The 22410-nt window shown below is 55.0% G+C and overlaps 2 protein-coding genes across 4 annotated transcripts in view; one reads left to right on the forward strand and one right to left on the reverse strand.

Annotated features, from left to right (window-relative positions):
- Positions 1–168: 168 nt before the first annotated feature.
- CFAP73 (cilia and flagella associated protein 73) lies at positions 169–7039 on the reverse strand. Of its 2 annotated transcripts, none has more exons than XM_046025651.1 (7): positions 6721–7039; positions 5273–5378; positions 4415–4519; positions 3223–3423; positions 2600–2821; positions 2137–2295; positions 169–596 (listed from the first exon to the last, which is right to left on the reverse strand). In XM_046025651.1, exons 1-7 carry the CDS (start codon positions 6942–6944, stop codon positions 516–518), a joined length of 1098 nt encoding a protein of 365 aa, XP_045881607.1. In that variant the 5' UTR covers positions 6945–7039; the 3' UTR covers positions 169–515. The 2 variants fall into 2 exon arrangements, with proteins under 2 accessions (XP_045881607.1, XP_045881606.1); XM_046025650.1 differs by having other exon boundaries at positions 5273–5387; positions 6721–6797.
- Positions 7040–17619: 10580 nt separating this feature from the next.
- The window catches only part of RASAL1 (RAS protein activator like 1), a 28349-nt gene continuing 23558 nt past the window's right edge, over positions 17620–22410 (forward strand). Inside the window, exons 1-3 of one of the 2 annotated variants that reach the window (XM_046024611.1) lie at positions 17620–17729; positions 18025–18208; positions 22264–22320. In XM_046024611.1, coding sequence (XP_045880567.1) covers positions 18144–18208; positions 22264–22320 — 122 coding nt within the window. In that variant the 5' untranslated portion in view covers positions 17620–17729; positions 18025–18143. Of the gene's footprint in view, positions 17730–17882; positions 18209–22263; positions 22321–22410 lie in introns of those variants that run through there. The other variant, XM_046024610.1, reaches the window with a different exon arrangement.

The raw sequence follows: 22410 nt of genomic DNA on the forward strand, positions 1-22410 counted from the left end.
ACCTGTCCTGGCCTCCACCCTCCGTGCCCTGTGCTCTCCAGCCCCACTGTGGGGTCCTGGGAAGGTCAAGGACAGCCTCCAGCAGTTGGATTCTCGGGCCACGGATCCACAGCAGAGGAGGCCTTGTGACAGGCGCCCCACTTGCGGGTGCTTGCTGTGTGGCCCCCGTGCTGGTCCTATTTTACTTTACTTACCAAACACTCTTCTAGAATTTACCAGAATTTGCATCAGGCTTCATTCCAAACCCCTGACGCACATCAGCTTGTTTAATGCCCTGATTGCCCTGGGAAGGAGGATCTGGTTCTATGCCAGGTGGTGGATGACAGATTGGTGCCCCCCACATGGCCCACATTTATTTAGTACTTGCTGTATGCCTGTCCTGTACTCCCCACAGCAGTCTGAGTGGACACAGCCCCCTCCCATCTCTCAGGTGAGGACCTCTTAGCACACACCCCGCAGGAAATGTGCACCTCCTTTCGGGGTGGGGGGCCACCCTGTCCCCCTGCTTACCTGGGTCAGGGCTGGGAGGCAGGTGTGGGCTCGGCCTGACGAAGACTGGCCAGCATGGCGGAGAGGTCCAGGATGAACAACTTCACCTGTGGGTCCCCAACACAGCCAGTCACATCCCAGCCCCTGAGTGTCCAGTTCCGCCATGTCCCCAACCCAGGATGCTGCAGAGCACGAGTTGGGGGTGGAGACCCCTATTAAAAGTGATGGTGTTGGTTCGCAGGGGCCAGCCAACCTGCCCTAGACTCTTCTGGGTCCTTCGGGCCTCCATCCAAGCCTCCTAAATGGCCTGTGAGCAGACACTCTGAGTCTTCCTCCCTGGTTATCACCTGCATTATAATTAAACGAGTATTTTCTCTTCCCTTAATTCATTTTCCCCCTTTGAGTCGGATCAGTCATATTCATTGGTGTTTGACCTGCTCTCATCTCCATGGGTTAACACTTCCATATTTCCTTTTAACTCACTTATTTATTGATAATGAATTTAATGTCCACTGCCAAGAGCCGGAACTGGAGGCCAACTTACCCTTGGGCTCTCCCTTCCCCTTTGTCACACTTGAAAAGGAAAACATATCTAACAAAAACAGAATCAAGTTACCCCTTGTCACAAGCGGAAGGGCAGTGGGAGAAAACAAGGCACAAGAAACCCAGCTGACTCTTGCCCTCCGCTGTTGCCTGGAGGGCGCGTGAGGCCCCAGCCCAGGGAGCCCTGCAGGGGTTAAAGGCACACTCACTCGCCCCACACTGAGCCTTTCTCCTTGGTAGGATCAGGGTCAGTTGAAAAGGGACAGGCTTTTGCCCGCTCCGTCCTCCTGAGCCTCTGTCCCTCCTGGAGTGGTCTCATGTAGCTCAGGGTGCCGGGCCACGGTTGAGAGAACAGTGGTGTCCACAGACCCGTCCCACTTGGCCTGTGGCCCAAAGGTAGGCTCCCGGGGCCCGAGTTCTCCGTGTCTGGCTAGGATCCGGGGTGTGGGGTGCAGGACAGGAGCGGCAGGGGCAGCTGTGCCTTTCAGATTTCTTCCACTGAAAGGGACCATGCTTTGGGGCCCCATTAGAAGCCGCGGAGGCATCTGAAGTCAACCACCCCTTGCCGTTGTAAACCATGTCACACGTGGTTTACACACACAGCCTTGCAAACCTGAGTGACTTGGTGCACGGTGACAGTTGTGAAGCGCTTCTGCAGAAAGAAGGACAAGGACCCAGCCCCATCCTCTCCCTCCCTAGGGAAGCTGCGGCCCGTCCATTCAGGGAGCACGAGGGTTGGGGGTTAATGAAAGGTGAGTCTCCACCTGGTTTCTCATCAATGTTGTCACGTGTTTGTGCTGTTTGACCCTGGGACAAAGGACAGACTCTTGTCATGAGTGTGTGTGTGGTCAGTACGCACCCCCAGCCCCTGGGCACAGGTGAGAGCACTGAGACCCAGAGAGGAGCATGACTTCCTCGTGGCCACGGAGCAGATGCCCCCTGGAGCCAAGACCCAACCCAGGCCTCCTCGGCAGAGGTCCCAGGAGGCCACCGACCCCACCTCTGGAGTGCTGGCAGCTTGGCTCACAGAGAATCATGCTTAACCCAGCGTAGGTGAGGTTCCTGAGGGTATGGGGGTGGGAGGGGACGGAAGAGGGAGCGCACCTGCTCCAGCTGCCCCTCAGTGTCCTCGATGGCCAGGGCGGGGGGCCGCGCCTTGTGCTGGCACACCAGCTGGAACAGGTTCAGCGCCGCCATCCTGCTGCGGCCCAGGACAAGGGTCTTCTCCGCTGCTGTGTTCTGGATCTGAATCCACTTGGATTCCTGAAGGACACCCCGCCCCCTTCCAGATCAGGGTTGGAGCCTGCTGAGGAGGGCTGGGGCCTGTCCGCTTCCCTCCAGGGGTGCATGCGCGCCTCCAGGGGAGGAAAGCAGGCACGGGGGTCAGGATCTGCTGGGCCAGGCCCCCGGTGCCCTAAAGCGCTTTCTGATGCTTGCACCTGCCCGTTAGCGCCGCTGCCCGTCCGGGGTAAGCATCAGTCCTTCTGATCTTAGGAACCCTGGCACTCGTCTCCGGCGATGGGCTGCTGGGGTCCCGGGTACGCGCCTCCTCCCCGCAGGGCCGTACCCAGCGCAGCGTTCGCTCCCTCGCAGCCTCCAGGCGCTCCAGCAGCTGCGCTCGCCGCTGGCTCTGCCCCAGCAGCTCGTCCTGCCCCGCGTCCCGCAGCCTCTGCAGCCGCGCGCGGGCCTCCTCCAGCTCCGCCAGCCGCTGGCGCTCCGTGAGCCTCAGCGCCGCCTGCATATCGGCCAGGCCGTCAAAGCGCGCCACCAACTCGGGGACGTCCTGGAACTGGGGTGGGATCGAGATGGGGTCCCCACGCCACCTGGCCCTCCGGCGCTTCCTCCTCGGTTAGCCCATGTGCCGAAGGAGGGCATCACACAGCGCCTGACATTGAGAGCCCGGATACACCCCTCCCCCTTCGCCTGTGTGTCCCTGAGTGCAAGTTACCATTGTGACCCTCGGTTTCCCCATTTATAAAATGCAGTAGACAAGAGCAGGACTCACTTTGCCGGGCGTTGGGGAGAATTCAAGAACAAACTTTGTCCCCAGGCATACAGCCAGTGCTCAATAAGTGGTGATTCCTGGCATACAGTCAGCACTTCAGTAATGCACACCCGGCAAGCCGTCCCAGAGGCTACGCGACGCTGCGCCGTGGCGCGGAGCCCCAAAACCTCCTGCAGGGCGCTCACCTCGGGCAGCTGCTCCAACACTTGGCCCAGCAGGCGCGCGCAGGGCTCCAGGCGCTCCAGCCGGCGCTGCAACCGCGCGCGCTCCCGCTGCAGCTCGTCCAGCTGGACCCGAAGCCGTTGTGCCTCGGCCTCCTGGCGGCTCGCCTGCAGCCGCTCCTGTGCTGCCCTCCGCAGCGCGCGGCTGCGCCGGGCCTCGGTGTCCTGGGGAGGCAGACAGAAAGGAGGCGACTGCCCTCACGACTGGGGAGCCCGCGGGGCTCACCGCTTCTACCCGCCCCAACACCAGCATGCCGCGCGGGAGGCAGCACACAGATGGCCGGTGGGCAGACTCAGCCAGGATCTCTGATTTTGGTCCCTCGCTTACCCCTGTGTTTTTTAAAAAACTCAAATGCCTCAGGCAGTGCGTGCGTATTTCCTACTATTCCCTCTTGTATTAGTAAGCCCATTTTATTTATTTATTTATTTTTAAAAGATGCTTATTTTTTTTTTATTTATTTATTTGACAGAGAGAGATCACAAGTAGGCAGAGAGGCAGGCAGAGAGAGTGAGAGGGAAGCAGGCTCCCCGCCGAGCAGAGAGCCCGACGCGGGACTCGATCCCAGGACCCCGAGACCACGACCCGAGCCGAAGGCAGCGGCTCAATCCACTGAGCCACCCAGGCGCCCCTTATTTTTTTTAAAAAGATTTTATTATCTATTTGACAGAAATCACAAGTAGGCAGAGAGGCAGGCGGGGGGGGGGGGGGGGGCGGAGAACGGGCTCCCCGCCAAGCAGAGAGAGCCATGTGGGGCTTGATCCCAGGGCCCTGGGATCATACCCTGAGCCGAAGGCAGAGGCTTTAACCCACTGAGCCACCCAGGCTCCCCAGTAAGTCCACTTAAAAAAAATGTTTATTAATTTGAGAGAGTAAGAGAGTCAAAGAGAGCATGAGTTGGGAGAGGGGCAGGGGGAAAGAGAGGAAGAGAGAGAGAGAAGCAGACTCCCTGCTGAGCAGAGAGCCAGCCCTGGGGCTCAAGGTGGGGCTGGATCCCAGGACCCTGGGCTCAGGTCATGAGCAGACACTAACCGACTGAGCTACTCAGGGGCCCCCAATAAGCCCACTTTTAAAATTCACATGAAGGTCTGGCCCCGACAGGATGGTGACTTTGTGACCCAATGAACTGCCTCCCCTCCCACAGCCATATCCACCCACCTGCAAGAACTTGTCAAAGTGGACAAAAGACCCCTTTAGCTCCCGCTCCTTCTGTTCCAACTGTTCCCAGCGCTGTTTCTGGGCTGCCGTCATAGTCTGGAACACCTGGGGTGAGGTGAGGAGTGGGTTTCGGTGTGTGTTTGGGGGTTCAAGTTACGCAGCACCTTTGGGTTCATACTTCTGTCATCTGTAGTCCCTGAGCTTGTCCCTACACCCCTGCCAAATCCACCTAGTGCTCCTGCCATGCATGATGAAGCCTGAATGCCCCTGCATGCCTCCGTCCCTGTCCTTCCTTCTGGTCTCATCTTACCCCTTTCCTCTGACAGTCTCTTCCAGACACACGTCCTCCTGTGTTTTGTCCTTGTCTTCCAATCTTTGTATGCGACCTTCCCTTTGCCGGCTTCTCCCTCCTCACCCAAACCCCCGCTCTGCTGGATAAGCTGACTTGCCGCTTGCCCATCCCCAGACATTACTTCCTTCAGGAAGCCCTCCCTGACCACCCTTGGTGGAGATGGGGCTTCCTCTGGGTTCCCACAACCTCCTCAGTGCGTCCTCACCTGGACATGTGTCTCCTTTAGACTGTGAATCCCACGGAGGGGGACCGTGGTGAGACCTCTAGATCCCAGTGCCGTATCGTGCACATAGTAGGTGCTCAGTGAGTACATATGTGCATCAGGTGATCTCATTTGATCATTGATAGGAAACCAAAGCTCAGAGTGATGAATGGATCTGTCTCAGACCCTGTAGCTAGTAAGTTGGCTGCATTATTTCCCAACCCCTGCTCACAACCTTTTTCTTTCTTTCTTTCTTTTTTGCCCAGAGTCCCAGAAAGTCTCAGGGACTGCAGTGGAAGCTCACCTCCTTCTGGGCCTGCAGGTCCCGGTCCGCATTCACCAGCTCTTGCCTCTTCTCCAGGAGGCGCAGCACTGGCGGGAGATGGTCCAGATTGTGCTCTGGGATCTTCCTGGAGGGGCTCCAAGGGGGAGGTGGGGATGAAGGAGGCAAGAGTCAGGGCCCCCAAAGTCCCCTCTAGTGCTTGAAATGCCCCCATGAGCCATATACTGGTTGTTGAGTTGTTCATTCATTCAACATATCGTACAGAGCAACTACTCTGCCGGGCACCTTTCTAGGCACTGGGGGGAGGGGGCGGCAGTGCTGGTGTGAGCAAGGCAGACAAAATCCCCACCTTCCAGAAGCTGGCATTCGGCTGGGGTGGGGGCACAGGAAATAAAGCTAACAGATAATAAATAAGGCCAGGACATGGCAGGTGCTCAGATGAAGTATTAAGCAGGCAAAAGGAAGTCTTTCAATGGGGAGGTGAAAAAGTCTCTCCGAGGAGACCCTGAGGTCACCTGGGCAGAGACCCATGGGGCAAGAGGAAGTCAACACGTGGATACCTGCAGGGAACAGCCAATGCCAAGGCCTCAAGAGAAGGACTTTGGATTGTAGAAGGCTCTCGAGGCTGCTGTGGGGGCTGAGAACCGTAGGAGAGTCAGGGCAGCTGCAGGAGATGGTGAAGGGGTTCTGGGATAACAGAGACAGTGTGGGTCTGGTAGGGTGGTCGTAGGGGAGAGGAGAGGAGGGCAGTCATGCTCATGAGAAAGGAGAGAAAGGGGAATTTCAGGTGAACTGGAAGGAAGGGGTTGGTGGAAGGCTGAATGGGGTGCAGGGGAGATCAGCTACTTGCTGTGGCCAAGCTGTGGCCAGAAGGCTGTGAGACCTCCCCTAGACCTCCCTGCGAGGGCTCCAGGAGGTGGCTGGGATCTGGAGTCTTGCTGGGGTGTGTGTGTTGGGCGGTGGGAGGGGTTGTGCATGGCCCTACACGTTGGCTGTGTAGACAGCGGAAGGGATGCTTGAACATTCTGTTCAGCAGGGCAGTCCCGGCACCGTCCGGACTCTGGCCCTGAGCCTGGGACTCTCAGCCACTGCGGAACACAAAGCAGGTACCCCACAAGCTTCCTCCACGCCTTGTAAGTGCAGAGTTCGCAGGGACAGCAGAGCAGGAGTTCACAGAATTCCTCCCCAGCCCCCCACCCCGTCCAAAAGATTTAATCTCAGCTGGATATCAGCCAGGGGTGGGGATCAGGAACAGAGGAGTGGCCTGGGCTGCTAGCTCTGCTCTAACTGGCCCAGAGACCACTTTCCTCTGAGCCTCAGTTGCTTCCTCTGTGAAGCCGGGACAATAATATGAAACCAGGAACCGCCCAAGGAAGCTGCGCGCCACAGGCAAGGGGAAGGCATGGGTCATCCCACCTGCTTCTGTCCCCCTCCACCCCTCCCCCGCAGTTCCATTCCAAAGCACTCACTCGGGCCCTTTCTCTTGCAAGGCCAGCCGGAAATAGTCCTCCCAGGCCACGGCCATTCTCCCTGCAATTGTCCCGGGCTTTCTTTCCACGAGGCAGGAGTCTTGCGCTAGCTCAGAAGGCCCTGGGGGTTTCGGGTTGAGGGCAGCGTGGCGGCGAGCTCTGTACTCCAAAGAAGGCAGCCACCTAGCAGGCCCCGGTTGCCGGGGAAACCAACCACACAACATTCCGTTGCCTGCTTGAGGTCAAGGGCATCCATCCTGGGAGGGGGGGGGAGGTGCGGGGGCAGCCGGGAAGGAAGCGCACTCTGCCCATCCCAGAGAGGGCTTTAACTCCCAATCTAAACTGGGATGCAATGAGAAGGAGGTGGGTCCCTCGATGCGCCCTGTCTGGTCAAGCCTCTTCCTGGCTGGGTGGGATAGGATGCCTCTATCGTGGCCGCATGCTCAGTTGTCTGTTCAAAAGAATAATTATTGGGCACCTACTGTTTGCCAGGTCCCGGGCAGGGTGCTGAGGGCGTACTATGTTGCAGCTCTTTGAGGGTCAACTCCCTTTGCTGGGGATGGGGCTACGCTGACCAAGTCTCAGGGACCCCCTAGCCCAGTTAGGGAGCGCTCAGCACCACCCAGCGGAGACCAGCTTGGAAGGGACCCACGATCCAGATCTGGAGGATACAGGAGGGAGGAGCTGACCTACTTTGGGCAACAACAGTTATTAAGTGCTCTCTATATAACATCAATTTAATTCTTTTTTTTTTAAAGATTTTCATTTATTTATTTGACAGACAGAGATCACAAGTAGGCAGAGAGGCAGGCAGAGAGAGGGCGAAGCAGGCTCCCTGCTGAGCAGAGAGCCTGATGCGGGGCTTGATCCCAGGACCCTGGGATCATGACCCGAGCTGAAGGCAGAGGCTTTAACCCACTGAGCCACCCAGGTGCCCCCATCAATTTAATTCTTAAAACAGCACTCCAGGTAGGGGCACCTGGGTGGCTCAGTAGGTTAAAGCCTCTGCCTTCGGCTCAGGTCATGATCCCAGGGTCCTGAGATTGAGCCCCACATCAGGCTCTCTGCTAGGTGGGGAGTCTTCTTCCCTTCCTCTCTCTCTGCCTGCTTGTGATCTCTCTCTCTGTCAAATAAAAACAAAACAAAAACAAACAAACAAACAAACAAAAACAGCACTCCAGGGAACAGTATCAGGGAAAAATGCCCAGAGTAATACCCCTGGGTCCTCCACCCAGAAATAACACATGCTAGCATCTTCTCATCTTTGCTTTCTATCATTTTAGTTTCCTGTTTTAAATAATTTTTTTTCATGTAAAGAATTGCATTTTCTTGTTCATCATCACTAGCCATCAGGGAGATTCAAATTAAAACCACATTGAGATACCACCTGACACCAGTTAGAATGGCCAAAATTAGCAAGACAGGAAACAACGTGTGTTGGAGAGGATGTGGAGAAAGAGGAACCCTCTTACACTGTTGGTGGGAATGCAAGTTAGTGCAGCCACTTTGGAGAACAGTGTGGAGATTCCTGAAGAAATTAAAAATAGAGCTTCCCTATGACCCTGCAATTGCACTGCTGGGTATTTACCCCAAAGATACAGATGTAGTGAAAAGAAGGGCCATTTGTACCCCAATGTTTATTGCAGCAATGGCTACGGTCGCCAAACTGTGGAAAGAACCAAGATGCCCTTCAACGGATGAATGGATAAGGAAGATGTGGTCCATATACACAATGGAGTATTATGCCTCCATCAGAAAGGATGAATACCCAACTTTTGTAGCAACATGGACGGGACTGGAAGAGATTATGCTGAGCGAAATAAGTCAAGCAGAGAGAGTCAAGTATCATATGGTCTCACTTATTTGTGGAGCATAACAAATAACATGGAGGACATGGGGAGATGGAGAGGAGAGGGAGTTGAGGGAAACTGGAAGGGGAGATGAACCATGAGAGACTATGGACTCTGAAAAACAACTAGAGGGTTATGAAGGGGCGGTGGGGGAGTGGGGGGGTTGGGAGGTTGAGGGACCAGGTGGTGGGTAATGAGGAGGGCACGTACTGCATGGAGCACTGGGTGTGATGCCAAAACAATGAACACTGTTATGCTGTAAATAAACAAATAAAAATAAAAAAAAAAGAAAAAAGAAAAAAAAATTCCAGTACTTCAGTTACATAAAAAAAAAAAAAAAAGAATTGCATTTTCTTATTGTAGAAGAACACTATTAGCAAAAAAAACACACCTATACTTATAAGCCCTAAATCGCTAAAACAACTCCTAAGCATTTTGTTAGAGCATATTTTTAGAAAGGAGCTAAAATAATAAACATTTTCCCTTTGAGGACATTGCATTAAATTGCAAATACATCCTTCTACATAAATCGATGTGAAGTTATAAGATACACGACCTAATATTTTCTGACTTAAAAACATTGAGGTATAGGGGTGCCTGGGTGGCTCAGTGGGTTAAAGCCTCTGCCTTCGGCTCAGGTCGTGATCCCAGGGTCCTGGGATCAAGCCCCTCATCAGGCTCTCTGCTCGGCAGGGAGCCTGCTTCCACCTCTCTCTCTCTCTGCCTGCCTCTCTGCCTACTTGTGATCTCTGCCTCTCAAATAAATAAACAAAATATTAAAAAAAACCTGAGGTATAGGGCTGCCTGGGTGGCTCAGTGGGTTAAGCCTCTGCCTTCGGCTCAGGTCGTGATCTCAGGGTCCTGGGATCAAACCCTGCATCGGGCTCTCTGCTCAGCATGGAGCCGCTTCCTCCTCTCTCTCTCTCTCTCTCTCTGCCTGCCTCTCTGCCTACTAGTGATCTGACAAATAAATAAATAAAATCTTTAAAAAAAATTGAGGTATAATTTACATATCATAAACCTCTTATTTTCTTTCACATATGGTTCTGTGAGTTCTAGTAAATGCGCAGAGTCGTGTAACCACCACCACGGCCAAGAAATAAAATGCTTCCCTCACCCCCTGCCGTCCCCATGCTCCATAATCAACCCTCGTTCCCACCCCAGCCCCTGGCAACCACTCACTGACCTGTTCTCTGTCCCAGTGGGTGTGCCTTTTCCGGAATATCAGAAATGGAATTCTCTGCTTTGTGGCCGCTGGAGTCTGACTTCTGTAACCCAGAAGCATTCATCTGAGATTCATTCATGTCCACGTGTATACCCGTATTTCATTTTTTTCCATTGCGGAGTAGTATTTGATTATATATCATGGTTTCATTAGTCAGCCCCCTGCTGGGTCATCTCTCGTTCCGGGCGATTACAAATATAGCCTGTGTTCATGTACAGTTTTTTGTGTGAACATAAGCTTTCATCCTGCTCCATGTAAGTACATAGGAGTAAGCTTGCTGAGTCATATGGTAAGTCTGTGCCTAATTGTATAAAAAATGGCAAACTTTTTCCAAGTGGCTGTACCATTTTTATATCCACGCCAGCAAAGCATGAGTGGTCTCATCGCCACTCCGTAGCCTTGCCAGCAGTTGGTATTGTTTCTTGAACGTCATTCTAATAGACGTGTAGCTCCTGGAAGACTTTCTTGTTTAGAGACCCTTGTCGATTCACAGGCTGTTGAAGAAGCAACACAGCAAGATCCCATTTCCCTTTACCCTGTTCCCCTCAGGGCACCTACAGTACACAATCACCACCAAGAAATTGGCATCGAGACAACCCGCCAAACTTATTCAGATCTCATGGTTTTACATGCACTCGTGTGTGTGTGTGTGTGTGTGTGTGTGTGTGTGTGTGTATTTGGTTCAATGCAAAGTTATCACACGTGGGGGCACGTGGATGGCTCAGTGGGTTAAAGCCTCTGCCTTTGGCTCAGGTCGTGATCCCAGGGTCCTGGGATCAAGCCCCACATTGGGCTCTCTGCTCAGCAGGGAGCTTGCTTCCCCCTCTCTCTCCTGCCTGCCTCTCTGCTGACTTGTGATCACTGTCAAATAAAATCTTAAAAAAAAAAAGTTATCACACATAGACTCCTATGACCGCCACAATCAAGCTACCTACAGAACGTTCCTCACAGAGATCCTTCATGCTACGGATAGCTAGGACCGCCTCCCTCCCCCCTGCCTCATAGTTGCCTCCTGGCAACTATGTATCTGTTCTCCATCTCTACAGTTCTGTTACCTCAAGGATTATCTATAAGTGGAATTGCACAGTATGCAACCTGTGAGACTGTCTTTTGCATTTGGCTTCATTCTCTTGAGATCCATCCTACTAGCTACACACAGCAGTGTTTACGCTTTCTGATCACTGAGTAGCATGCCACGGGGTGGATGTGCCGTGCTTGGTGAACCATTCACGTGGAAGGATGTTTGGCTTAGATGCCGTTTGGGGCTCTCATGAAGAAAGCCACTGTGAAGATTCATGTCCTGGTTTTTGTGTGAGTCAGTTTTCCTCCCTCCAGAATAGACGCCCGTGAGCACAATTGTTAAGGAAGCTGCTCAAGTCTTTTCCAGAGTGGCTGTACCACTTGGAATTCCCACCAACAGCGAACAGTGATCCAGATTTCCTGCCTCCTCACGGTCATTACCATGTTTGCCTTAGCCAGTCCGATAGGTGCCCCGTGACGTCTCACTATGGTTTTCCTTGGCATTTCTCTACTGGCCGTGATGACGATGAACATCTTTTTGTGTGCCTCTTTGCCATCCCCTTCAGCAAAAAATCTGTTCATATCTGTTGCCTGTGTTCTAATGAATTGTTCTTAGCTGTTGAGTTTTGAGAATGTCTTTATATATTCTAGATACAGGTCTCGATGTTCCAGATATTTTCTCCCAGGCAGAGCTGATCTTTTCATTCTCTTCGCATGGTCTTTTGCAGAGCAAGGTTTTAAAGTTTGCTGACCTGATTTGCCACTTTGTCCTTCATGCATCGTGTCAGGTCTAAGGTGGGATTTGAACTTGGGCCACCCGGGTGTGGACTCCACCCTCTTAACCACAATGGTCCAGATATAGTCGAGCCCCTCCTTGGATCTTTTCCTCTACAGGTTCATTCCCTTCCTCGTCTCTTCAGAGGATGTCACCATCGTGAAGCTAGTATGCATCCTCCCTTTTGAATTTCTGTTGTTTTAGAGGTGTGTTTTGGCGGGCACATGTTTATTGAGCTCCTACTCTGTACCAGAGAGTGTGTACAGAGTAGGATACAGATACAGCAGTGGATAAGGCAGAAACTGCCCTCACGGGGCATACAGGCTGATGGTGCACCTATCGGACTGGCTAAGGCAAACACAGTGATGACTGCGAGGAGGCAGGAAATCTGGATCACTCTTACGCTGTCGGTAGGAATTCCAAGTGGTACAGCCACTCTGGACTAGGGAGAGAAGTCTAGGGTGCAAGGAGCATGGAGGGAAGCTTTTTTGAGGCAGTAATGTGTGAACTGAGTCCTCAAGGATGGGGTGAGGGGGGTGAGAAGAAGAAAGGAAAAGTATTCCAAGTAGGGGGAATAGCATGTGCAAAGGCCCTGAGGCAGGAGGACGTGCCCCCTCCCCCTTCACAAAGAGAGCAAAGGTCTGTAGGTTGGTGTGCAGAATTCAAGGATGATGGGATAGGTACTGACTAGAGAGGGCCAAGGAGGGGTCAGACCTGTGACCAATAACAGATGAGGGAACTGAGGCCCAGGGGACTTAAGTAACCTTCTAAGGACAAGAGGCTGAGAAGTGATGGGCCTTGGTTTTCCCTACCTTGAAACTGCTCATAGCTTCGAGGAGGGGAAAAGGTCCCTACACAAGCAGCCGTCTTCAGAAGGCTGCAGCTGTGGGTACATGACCCAGGCCTCAGCATTTCTGTTTTAAACAAGATGTGGAGGCACCTGGGTGGCTCAGTGTGTTGGGCCTCTGCCTTAGGCTCAGGTCATGATCTCAGTCCTGGGATTGAGCCCAGCCTCGGGCTCTCTGCTCAGCAGGGAGCCTACTTCCCCATCTCTCTCTGCCTGCCTACTTGTGATCTCTCTCTCTCTGTCAAATAAATAAAATCTTTTTAAAAAAATAAATAAGGTGTTGCTTTCAGCTTCTCTTGGGGAGCTCCCCTCTCATGCTGCTAAGGCAGAGGTCCCAAATCCCCACCTGTGTTTATCCCCACATCCTGGCAGAGAGGGTGAGTGGGACTACTGAGTGACAGCTGGACACAATTTCTCAGCAGGCCTTGCCCTTGGCCACAGCGCACAGCTCTGGAAATAGCCACTCTCCCCACCCCCAAGTCCCATGCTTGGGTGGTTTCCCCCTTCCTATTTCTTCATTCCAAGGCAGGGGGCGGGGAGGGGCGTACCTTGGGGAGTAGGGCCGGGGAAGGAGGAAGTAGGGGGGTCGGACAGACAGACGGATACCTTGTTTCAGGCTGTGGGAGGACGGGACTGACTGCTTCCTCGGCCGCCAGCCCATGGGAGGGGTTTGTGGAAATCCTGCCCACTCCTCCCACCGCAGCCTCCTGTCCTACGTGGCTCCCGGCCCAGAATCGTGCCCAGCGATCACAAATGGGGCTTTGTGTTCCCGAGACAAAGAACACGCTCCTTACCTCCAACCTGGGCCAGGGCTTGTCTTCCTTGCCCCAACCTTGGCCTTGGAAGGGATGGCGCTACGGGAGGGGAACTGAGGTCTAGAGACTGGCAGGTCTGTGGAGCCAGAAGAGGGGTCTGCCCCTGGTTTGGGGGCGGACATGGAGCAGAGAGACGGTGTGTTGGCAGAGATGAAGCTGCTGTCCTAGGCACTGTGGGCAGAAAGGAAGTAAGAAATAATACGACTATTATCGCCACGAGAGAGGCCAGATTCCAGCCCCGGAGGGGAACAGAATTCTGTTTAACCCAGCGAGTGTGTTTTGAGCCTTTCTTACATGCCAAGCGGTGTGGGAGGCACGGCATGAATCAGACATTGTCCCTGACATTTAAGATAAGACGAGCGTGTAAAATACCACAAAACAAGAGAACAAGAGACCAAGGTCGCAGAATGTTGCCAACAGGCAGGGGTGGGGGTGAGGGGGTGGGGAGGGGTCATGGCCGCCTTCCCAGAGGCTGCGGCCATCCACAGAGCTGGGGCAGCCGAGATTTCAGAAACAGGAGACAGCACGGCATACTTTCTGAGGATGAAAAGAAGTTCATGTCTTTATGTCTGGGGAAGCCCTCTGCTGCTGCCCGATTCCCTTGTCTGCTTTCTCGTCTGCGTATCACTTCCTACTTCCTACTGAGAGTGTCTTCTTCAGTGGCAAGTGACTTTTTCAGCTCCCCACGCTCCGGAGAGCCCCAGGGGAGCAGGGCTGGGCGGTCCTATACCTCGCTGTATCCCCACTGCCTGGGACACAGTAGGCACTCGAGACACAGATCAGCTGAATTAAAGGAATATTCATGCAAAGAATACACATATAATCGTTTGTGGCATCAGGATGGTGGTGTGGAGATGGTTGTGTTTCCCCCAAGACTTCTGGTTTCTCTTTTAGCATTTTTTTTCCTGTCATTCCAAGTCTTTGAGCATATCCTTCTTTTTTTATTTATTTTTTTAAGATTTTATTTATTTATTTGACAGATACAGAAATCACAAGTAGGCAGAGAGGCAGGCAGAGAGAGAGGAGGAGGCAGGCTTCCAGCTGAGCAAAGAGCCCGATGCGGGGCTTGATCCCAGGATGCTGGGATCATGACCTGAGCCAAAGGAGGCTTTAACCCACTGAGACACCCAGGCGCCCCATGAGCATATCCTTCTTAACAACCATGTCATTGTCCATGATATTGACACGACATTGTCTCTACTTTGCTAGCCCCACCGCTTCTCGTTTTTATCCAGTCCTATGGGTGGGAGATCAACAAGGGAACAGGAAAAGGAGGGGAGGGGCTTTCCTGATGGAAGGCAGGGTAGGGCGAGGGCACTGTGGATGTGGAAAGAGGGGATAGGAGCAAAATCTTAAAAGAGTGTTGAGTTCCGGAGTGTCTAGAAGGCTATGTGGCTGGGGAGTCTGGTGCCCAGTGGTGTGTTGTTGAACTGACCCCCCCCCCCCCCCCCCCGCCAAGCCCCTGCATTATAGCATTTGCCAGTTTCCATGGGGGTCGATTCTCCTGCCGTGATGGTTTCACATTCCCACTGTGGCGTTGCTGAACACTGAGTGGGAAAGCCATGGGCACAGCCATCCCTGACCTTGGAGTCTCTCGATCAGAGTTCTCTGCTGAGATGCGAAGCCCCCGGTTCTTCCTGTGCAGCAGCAGCCTGGAGCCGCACCGGCTACTGTAGCGTGGTTGCTCCATCACTCCCTGGAATTCAGGGTGGGGCTTGGTGTTCCGCTTAGGGGGAGCTTGGTGTCAGGCACAGTCATGGGTTCAGGATGTCCTCCTATGGCCATGACTCTTACTGAGCCCTTGCTATATGCCAGGCTCTGCTAAACATCTGACTTTTTCTTCATGCCATCTTCACACCCAGGCGATGAGGTGGGTGCTGTTATTATGCCCAATTTACAGATAAAGAAACCGAAGCCCCCAGAAGGTGCCCAAGAACGCCCAGCTCATAGTGTGGGTGCCACGATTCAGTCCCAGGTTGACTGGATGCTAGAACTTCTGCTCTTATCCCACGAGCTCAGCGTCTTCTGCCACTGAAGGCAGCACTCGTGTGCATCCCAGGGGAGCTAGGCTAGGGAGAGAGCTGGCCAGCTGATCATGGGTTTGTCTTTAAGGGCTTAGAGGAAGTGGAAAGGGAGGAGGCTAAGCATTTCTTGAGCACATACTAGGTGCCATGAATGCTGACAGCTGCCTCACACTGCCTCTGGATCCACTCTCACAACACCCCGTGAGAACGATGAGACCTTTCCCACATGACAGCCCAGGGTTGGGTGCTCGTGAGCCTACTCTCTCCTCTCTGAGCTAGGTAGCCCCCAGCAGGTGACACTCCTTCTCTCTGCCCCCTTCACCCTTTGGTCCCTTGATGGGAGCTGCCCCGGGAGACCTCACACCCTCTGCCAGTTTCAAGTCAAAGCTTCTCAGAACAACAGGAAGTGGCCAAGCCATTCGGAAAGTTTGGGGACCGAGGCCACAGTCCCGGGTGCATTTCAGGTTCCAGTGCTGGTTATTGGACAGGTGACAGAGCCGGCTCCCTGGAGGCCTGGCCTGCACATTCCATAGACTTCATAACCTCCCTGGGGGCCGAGGGAGGGGCATCTGGGAATGCGACTTCTTGCTCAGCTCCGGAAGACTGGCCGAGTTGGCTGATGGCAATTTGGCTGGCAACCCAGGTGGCCCCAGGACCGGACCCCTCAGGTTCCATCAGGGGTCCCTAGAGGCCGGAGAGCCTATCTGAGTTCTCTGCAGGAGCTCAGAAGAAAAAGGGTTAGCGAAAAGCTCTCACCCAGGTGGGGGTGGGAAAGGGACAGGGCGCCTGTCTTGACGCAGCACGCACACAGCAAGTACCATTTTCCTCGGATAAGGCTCGGGGATGACTAGTAAGGTGCACGGAGGAGGTGGGTGGTTAACACTCCCTTGGGGCTACCGCGGTTCTGGATTCGACTCTGGATCACCTCTCGTACCCTGCGGAAGGATGCTGCAATACTTCTAAGCCTTGGGGCCGGCCCTGCTAGACCCATATCCCAGATGGGGTAACGGAGGCCCAGTCTTTGGAAGTTGGAGACTCAGCAGACAGCGGCCAGCTGGGGGGAGAACGCAGAGAATCCCTTACAAGCTTGGCTGGAGTGTTGGGTGGGAAGTCAAGGGGGGAGCTCGGGAGGCAGATCACCAGCTACTCCCGGGGCTGTTGCAGGCCCTCCTGGTCCCGCCAGTCTGGGCGTCGGCTGCAGCAATCATTCAGCTGGGGCCTTCCCATTGGTGCCCAACCCTGGGCTGACCGAAGTGAGTCAGGCTTGGTGCCAGCTCTTCCAAGAACCTTTAGGCGGGTAAACAACAAACTCATGGGGAGAAATGTGTAAGTATCTGTCCTGGGACAGGCTCTTCCTGTTGCATTGTTTCAGATGTGTTTTTCAAACTCCAAGTTTTGACACTTGAGAAATGGACAAACATGGAACTGAGAAGCAGAAAATAAGAGAAGGAAACCTCTGTCTGGAATGGAAGGGTATCTTGGAAGGCTTCTTAGGAGAGGTGATGTGATGTTTGAGTTATACCTTGAAGGATAATAGTAATAATAATAATAATAATAATAGCAAACCCTTTCTATAAGCTTCTTATGTGCTTTATGCTTTATGTTATGTTTGAGACCTGTATCTGCTTTATCTCATCCAATTCTCTCAAAACGCTATAAGCAAAATACTATGTTATTCCTGTTGAACAGACGAGAAAAGCAAGCCAAGGCACAGAGAGGTTAAGTGACTTGTTCAAGATCACACAGGAAGCAAGCAGTGGAGTTAGGATTCAAATCCAGAAAGGCAAGCCAATTACCGCCTGAGGCCTTCCCAGAGCTATCTAATCCCTCTGAACCTGTTTCTTTATCCAGGAAATGAGGGCGATAGTGCAATAGTACTTAGTGCACATTATTATGGTGAGGACGAAGACGATACAATCCCCGGAAACGGCTTAGAACAGTGCCTGGCACACAGTATGTGTTCAAAGAGTTGTAAATGACTTCTGTAGCCACCGTCGCGGTTGTCTTCAGGCTTCCCCTCCCCCCTCCGGCCGCGTCTGCCTCCCCCGCAGTGCCAACCCGTGACGTGGGAGCTGCAGCTCCCACAGTCTGGGTTTAATTGGAAACTAAACGAGAAGGGGATGTTCGAGGCCCCTCCCTTGACTCTGAACGGAACACCCCCCCCCCCCGCCCCCCGCCCCGGGGCATGTGCGACTCCCTCTTTAGCGACACCTCCCGCCGACCGCGGGTACTGCGCTCGCACAGAGCACGCGACTGGGACCGAGGAGGCGGCGCCGGGATGGGAGGTAGGGGAGGGCTGGGGAGGTGCGACTGTGCTGGAGGGAGGGCAGGCACGGGACAGGCTATGTCTTCTGAGCTCCGTGCCAGCTCACCACGAGCCAGCGGCCACGCCCGCCTTGGCGGGGGGCCGCTCCCCACCTGGCAGTCTCAGCGCGCCCAGGTCTCCGTGGCCGGTGAGCTCGGGCGCGTTTAGCTGGGGTGCCGGCAGAGGGCGCGCGAGGGGGCCCGGGGACGGGCGGGGGACCCGCGGGAGGCGGGATTGGGGGGAGGGCCCTGGGCTGCCCCTCCCGCCCCCTGCCCGCCCACCCGGAGCTCCAGACCAGGAGGCTAGAGCTGCGGGTGCCCCCTGCGCGCTCTGCCTCCTCGGCGCCCCGCTCCTACCTGTAGAGTCCGAGGGACTCCCCCTCCCCGGACACCTATTCTTTCTCCTCCGGAAACCTCCCGCCTAGCTACCCGCGTCTCGCATAGGCGGCGCTGGGACCCCGGGATCGGGCGCCAGGCTCGCAGCTGGTGACATGTAGCCGCCCCCTCGGTGGTCCAGCCTCGGCACCTGGGCAACCTGCCGGTAAAGTTTGGGGTTGGGCGCCATGGCCAAGAGCAGCTCCCTGAATGTTCGCGTGGTGGAGGGCCGGGCGCTGCCCGCCAAGGACGTGTGAGTACCCCGGGGCGAGTCGCGCGCGGGTGAGGGGTGCAGCGGACATGGGATGGGGCGGGGGTCGCCCGTTCCGCATGCCGGGGAGGAGCGGTGAGGGGGGCAGGGGGTTCCTGTCTAAGACAATATTGGTGCAGATCCGCCTCCACAGGGCTAAAACCTCATGCCCATCGCTGTCCTTTTGGAAAGGGGCGCCCAGACTTAGCAGATGCGCCACCCTGCCCCGGGAAGGGGGATGCTTTTGTTCCTGGGATATACTAAAGGGGATTGGAGGGTCGGATTTTGTTGGAGCTGGGAGGGTAGTGTGTGGGGGGGGTGTCTCTTCCTTAGTTCAGGCAGGTACCAGAGGTGGGTCTTCTCCAGACCAGGGTGGGTGCCTGTCTAAGGAACCCTGGGAAGAAAGCCCAGAGCACCGGGTGGCCCCAGCATTCTTCTGTGTGCATCTGGTGTTTAGGTTCAAAGACAGTTGTCAGATGGCCCACCAGCCAGGCCTGGGGGAAATTGGGGTCCTCTGGACCCAGAGCCCTGATCTCCCCAGCAAGGAGCTCCCTGTGTGGGCCTTCCCTGCATGCTGAGCCTCTTGAAGACTCCACCCCCTCCCTCCCCTCCCCTCCCCCAACACTCTGTCCAGCCAGGTGTGATGGGGGCTGGAGGACCCTCGGGCTCCTGTGGGTACCAGTCCTTGGCTCTACTTCCTCTAGGGCTGAGTCAGCAGTTGCCGAATCAGCAGAATGGCAGGAGGGGTCCCCCTCCTGCTTGGCCTGGAGCCCAGAAGGGGCTCTGAGGTGTCAGCACCTGGGACAGGTGTGGGATCCTTCGCAGGACATCAGCTGTGTGACCTTGAACCTGGTCCTCTTGGGTCTTGATTTCCCGCCTGGACAATGGGAGCTCTGGACAGGGGCTATCCAGCCTGGAGCAGCTGTGGGGGGTAGAGAACCTGTTAGGATTTACCCCGTGGCCAAGGGTGAGCAGAAATCTGGATTCTAACCCTCTACCCAAGTTGAGATGAGGGCTTAGCTATGTTCTGACGCCCCCCAGCTGTGGGTCCCCAGTGAAGGGTCTCCGGCCTTTGATTTTAGGAACTTCACCCCTCCCCAACCCTGGGCTGCCGAAAGAGGTTTTTAGCTTCCCTTCATCCTCATCAGCTACCCCAAATAAACATGCACCTGGGATAGAGGCAGCGAGCTTGCTGTGTGAATGCAGCATCTGGATAAGCCCCTGCTTCCCTCCTTCTGGGACACCCTCTCAGAGTCTCGGAGAATGACATTCTGGAACTGTCAGGGCAGTGAGGCCAGGAATGGGGGCCTGGAAACTGCCAGAGGGCTTGAGGGGGGCCCTCCAGAAATCAGGTTTCCATCTTCCGGTCCTGGGTGAGGGCCATTAGGGAGGGGCTGGTGCTGCCCCTGGCCCTGGACATGGCTCATGGTGGGGACACGGCATGTGGGGTGGACACAGCTCGCGGGGTGTTCCTTCTGCCTCTCCTGCAGATGGAGTTAACTCATACCTGGTTCCTACACCTCTTGGCCACCTTTCTCCCCCTAAGTTCTGGGGTGAAGGTGAGTCCCAGAGCAAGGATGGGAAGAAGTCCCTAAGCCCTAGTTGGGGATCCAGCCCTCTGCCTCAGTTTCCTTAGCTGTTGGCTCCCTTCTTCAGAGGGGCTGTCCTCAGAACCTGCTGGGATCTCCACACCCAGGGAGACTCTTAGATGGGGGTGTGTTCTCTCTCTGGTTTCCTAAGGGAAAGGACCCAGCCTCATTCTGAAGCCTTATCAGGTTTGAGGGTGGGGTCTGACCTGACTCCGGAGGAGGCCTCCATTGACAATTTTGAGAATTACTCACGTTAATCATAGTAGCTGTAAGTCGTCCAGGGCTTACTCTGGACCAGAGCCTATACTTAACACTTCCTGAGGTCCTATAAGCATTTCCATTTACAAATGGGGGAAACAGGCCCAGAGAGGCAAAGTCACTTGTCTGAGGTCACACAGCTGGGATTTGAGCCCTGACTGGCCCCGTGCGTAAGCCACACTGGGCAGGCAATGGCTGAGGGGCCTTCTTTCCCACGCTTGAGTTGGGGCAGGGCCCATGGGAGAGGTCAAGTTTCTGGAGAGATTGAGGGTCTGGTGGGGGCACCCCTCCTGCCACAGCTGCTTCCTACCTGATGGGAGCCTGATAAGGCCCTTGTGCGTCAGAGCTGTGGAGCCCTCAGAGCTGTGGAGCCGACAAGCGAGCTTGGCTCCCGAGGGCGGGGGGGGGGGGGGCGCCAGGGTCAGGCCTGGTTGATGGAAGAGGGCATGTCTCCCAGCTCTTTGCTACTGGGATCCCAGCCAATCTTCCTCCACATCTGCTGCTGGGGAAACTGAGGAATGGGACCGTACCTAAAAGAGGCTCAGAGATAGAGAACTCAGCCAGAGAAATGAGATCTAGGGGTCACCCAGCCACAGGCATCCCAGGGCGTAGAGCCAGGTTAGGAAACTGAGGCTCTCTGGGTTACTCAGCCCAGAGGGTCTGAGGTAGATTCAGTAGGGGAAACTGAGGCCTAGGGCACTACTCAGAAGGGAGTTCTGCAGTAGAACCCAGAAAAGAATGTAGGGACATAGGCCACCACCCAGCCTGAGATGTTCAGGGAAAGAGGCCAGATGGGGAAGTGGAGGCACTGGAGCTGAGGGCAGGAGTCCAGAGAGGAAACTGAGGCACAAGGAAGGACTCATCCAGCAGACAAGGCTCAGACTGCCCCTGGCTCCTGGTGCCAGCAGCCCCTCTCCTGAAATCCCGTGGTAACTGTGGATTGGTGACTGATCAGAGATGGCAGAGAGAGAGTGGGGGGGCTGGGGCATCAAAGGAGGGGGTCGCTTGGGGAGAGCATTTGAGCTGGGGTGGAGGGGACATTGGTTAGGAGCATGCGTGCTGAGCCCCCGGGACCTGGGTTTGAATTCTGACTCCGGAGGGGGGTTGTGGAATGGAGGATACAGATCCTCCCCCAAGGAGCTCACAGTTCAAAGTTTGAGGGAGACAGACACTAAACACAGAAAGAAACAGGGAGCAAGATGCTTTCTGGTGCCCAGAGGGATTGGAGGTCAATTTCACAAAGGACAGAGGTGGTCAAGGATGGCCTCTCTGAGGAGGTGACTTTGGGGCTGAGGATTGAATAGCAGGACTGAGCCAGCCATGACAAGATCCGTGACAGAGTGTCTTAGGCAGCTGCAATGGCGAGTGCAAAGGCCCTGAGGCTGCACTCAAAACTTGGCAGAAGACAAAGGAGGCCTGTGCGATGGGACAGAGGGGAGATGAGGGCCCTAGTGGACAGCTTGGGATGGGACTGGTAACTCTTATTATGAAGGGGAGATGGAGCTGGTTGGCTCATGGCTCATGCCTCCTCAAGGGGCTGCTGTTGGTTGTGGTTTTGAGATCTGGGTGCCCTGGTCTGTGCCAGCAGAAGCAGTCTCACTGGGCAGAGCACTGGGAGTCCCCTCCCCAGGGAAAATCCGGTGGAAATGAAAAGTTGGCTGAGAGGGTAGGGGGTCCTGGAGTAGAGCTCTGGGGCCAGCCCATGATGCCTCTCACCATGCGTTATCTCCTTTAGTTCCTCCAGCCACCCCTACCCCCGCTACCCCCACCAGGAGATGTGTGTTACCATTATAGGGAGGAAAAACCAGCACCCACAGAGACGGGGGGGGTGGGGCTTGCCAGGTTCCACAGCGAGCAGGTGGTAACCCCGAGAAACCTCTCTAACATGGGCTGTTGACCATAGCTCTGGGCTTCCTGGGACCAGCCCTGGGAACTTTCTGGCCTCAGTCCTCAGTGTTCTGTTTCTATGTGTGGAAGCCTAGAGAGACCACGCATGGGGGTCGGGCAGGCAGTGGGAGGGCTGTGTACCCATGACGTCTCCTGCCGGTCCCCTGAGATTCTGCTTCTTACCCCAACTTGCTGTGTGAGCCTGGGCCAGTCCCCTCCCCTCTCTGGGCCGCAGTTGCCCCATCCATACATAATGAGGGTGGATTAGGACCTCCACTCGTGGCTGCCCTCTCAACCTTCCTCCTGAACGTCCTCCTCCCGCAGGTCTGGAAGCAGTGACCCCTACTGCATCGTGAAGGTGGACGACGAGGTGGTGGCCAGGTGAGGAGTGGCGAGGCTGGGCCTGGGGGAAGAGGAACAGGGCAGGGAATGGAGGAGCTCCTTCTAGACCTGAGGGGTCCCGGCACAAGA

This window comes from Meles meles, chromosome 12, assembly GCF_922984935.1.
Source record: "Meles meles chromosome 12, mMelMel3.1 paternal haplotype, whole genome shotgun sequence".
Taxonomy (NCBI): domain Eukaryota; kingdom Metazoa; phylum Chordata; class Mammalia; order Carnivora; family Mustelidae; genus Meles; species Meles meles.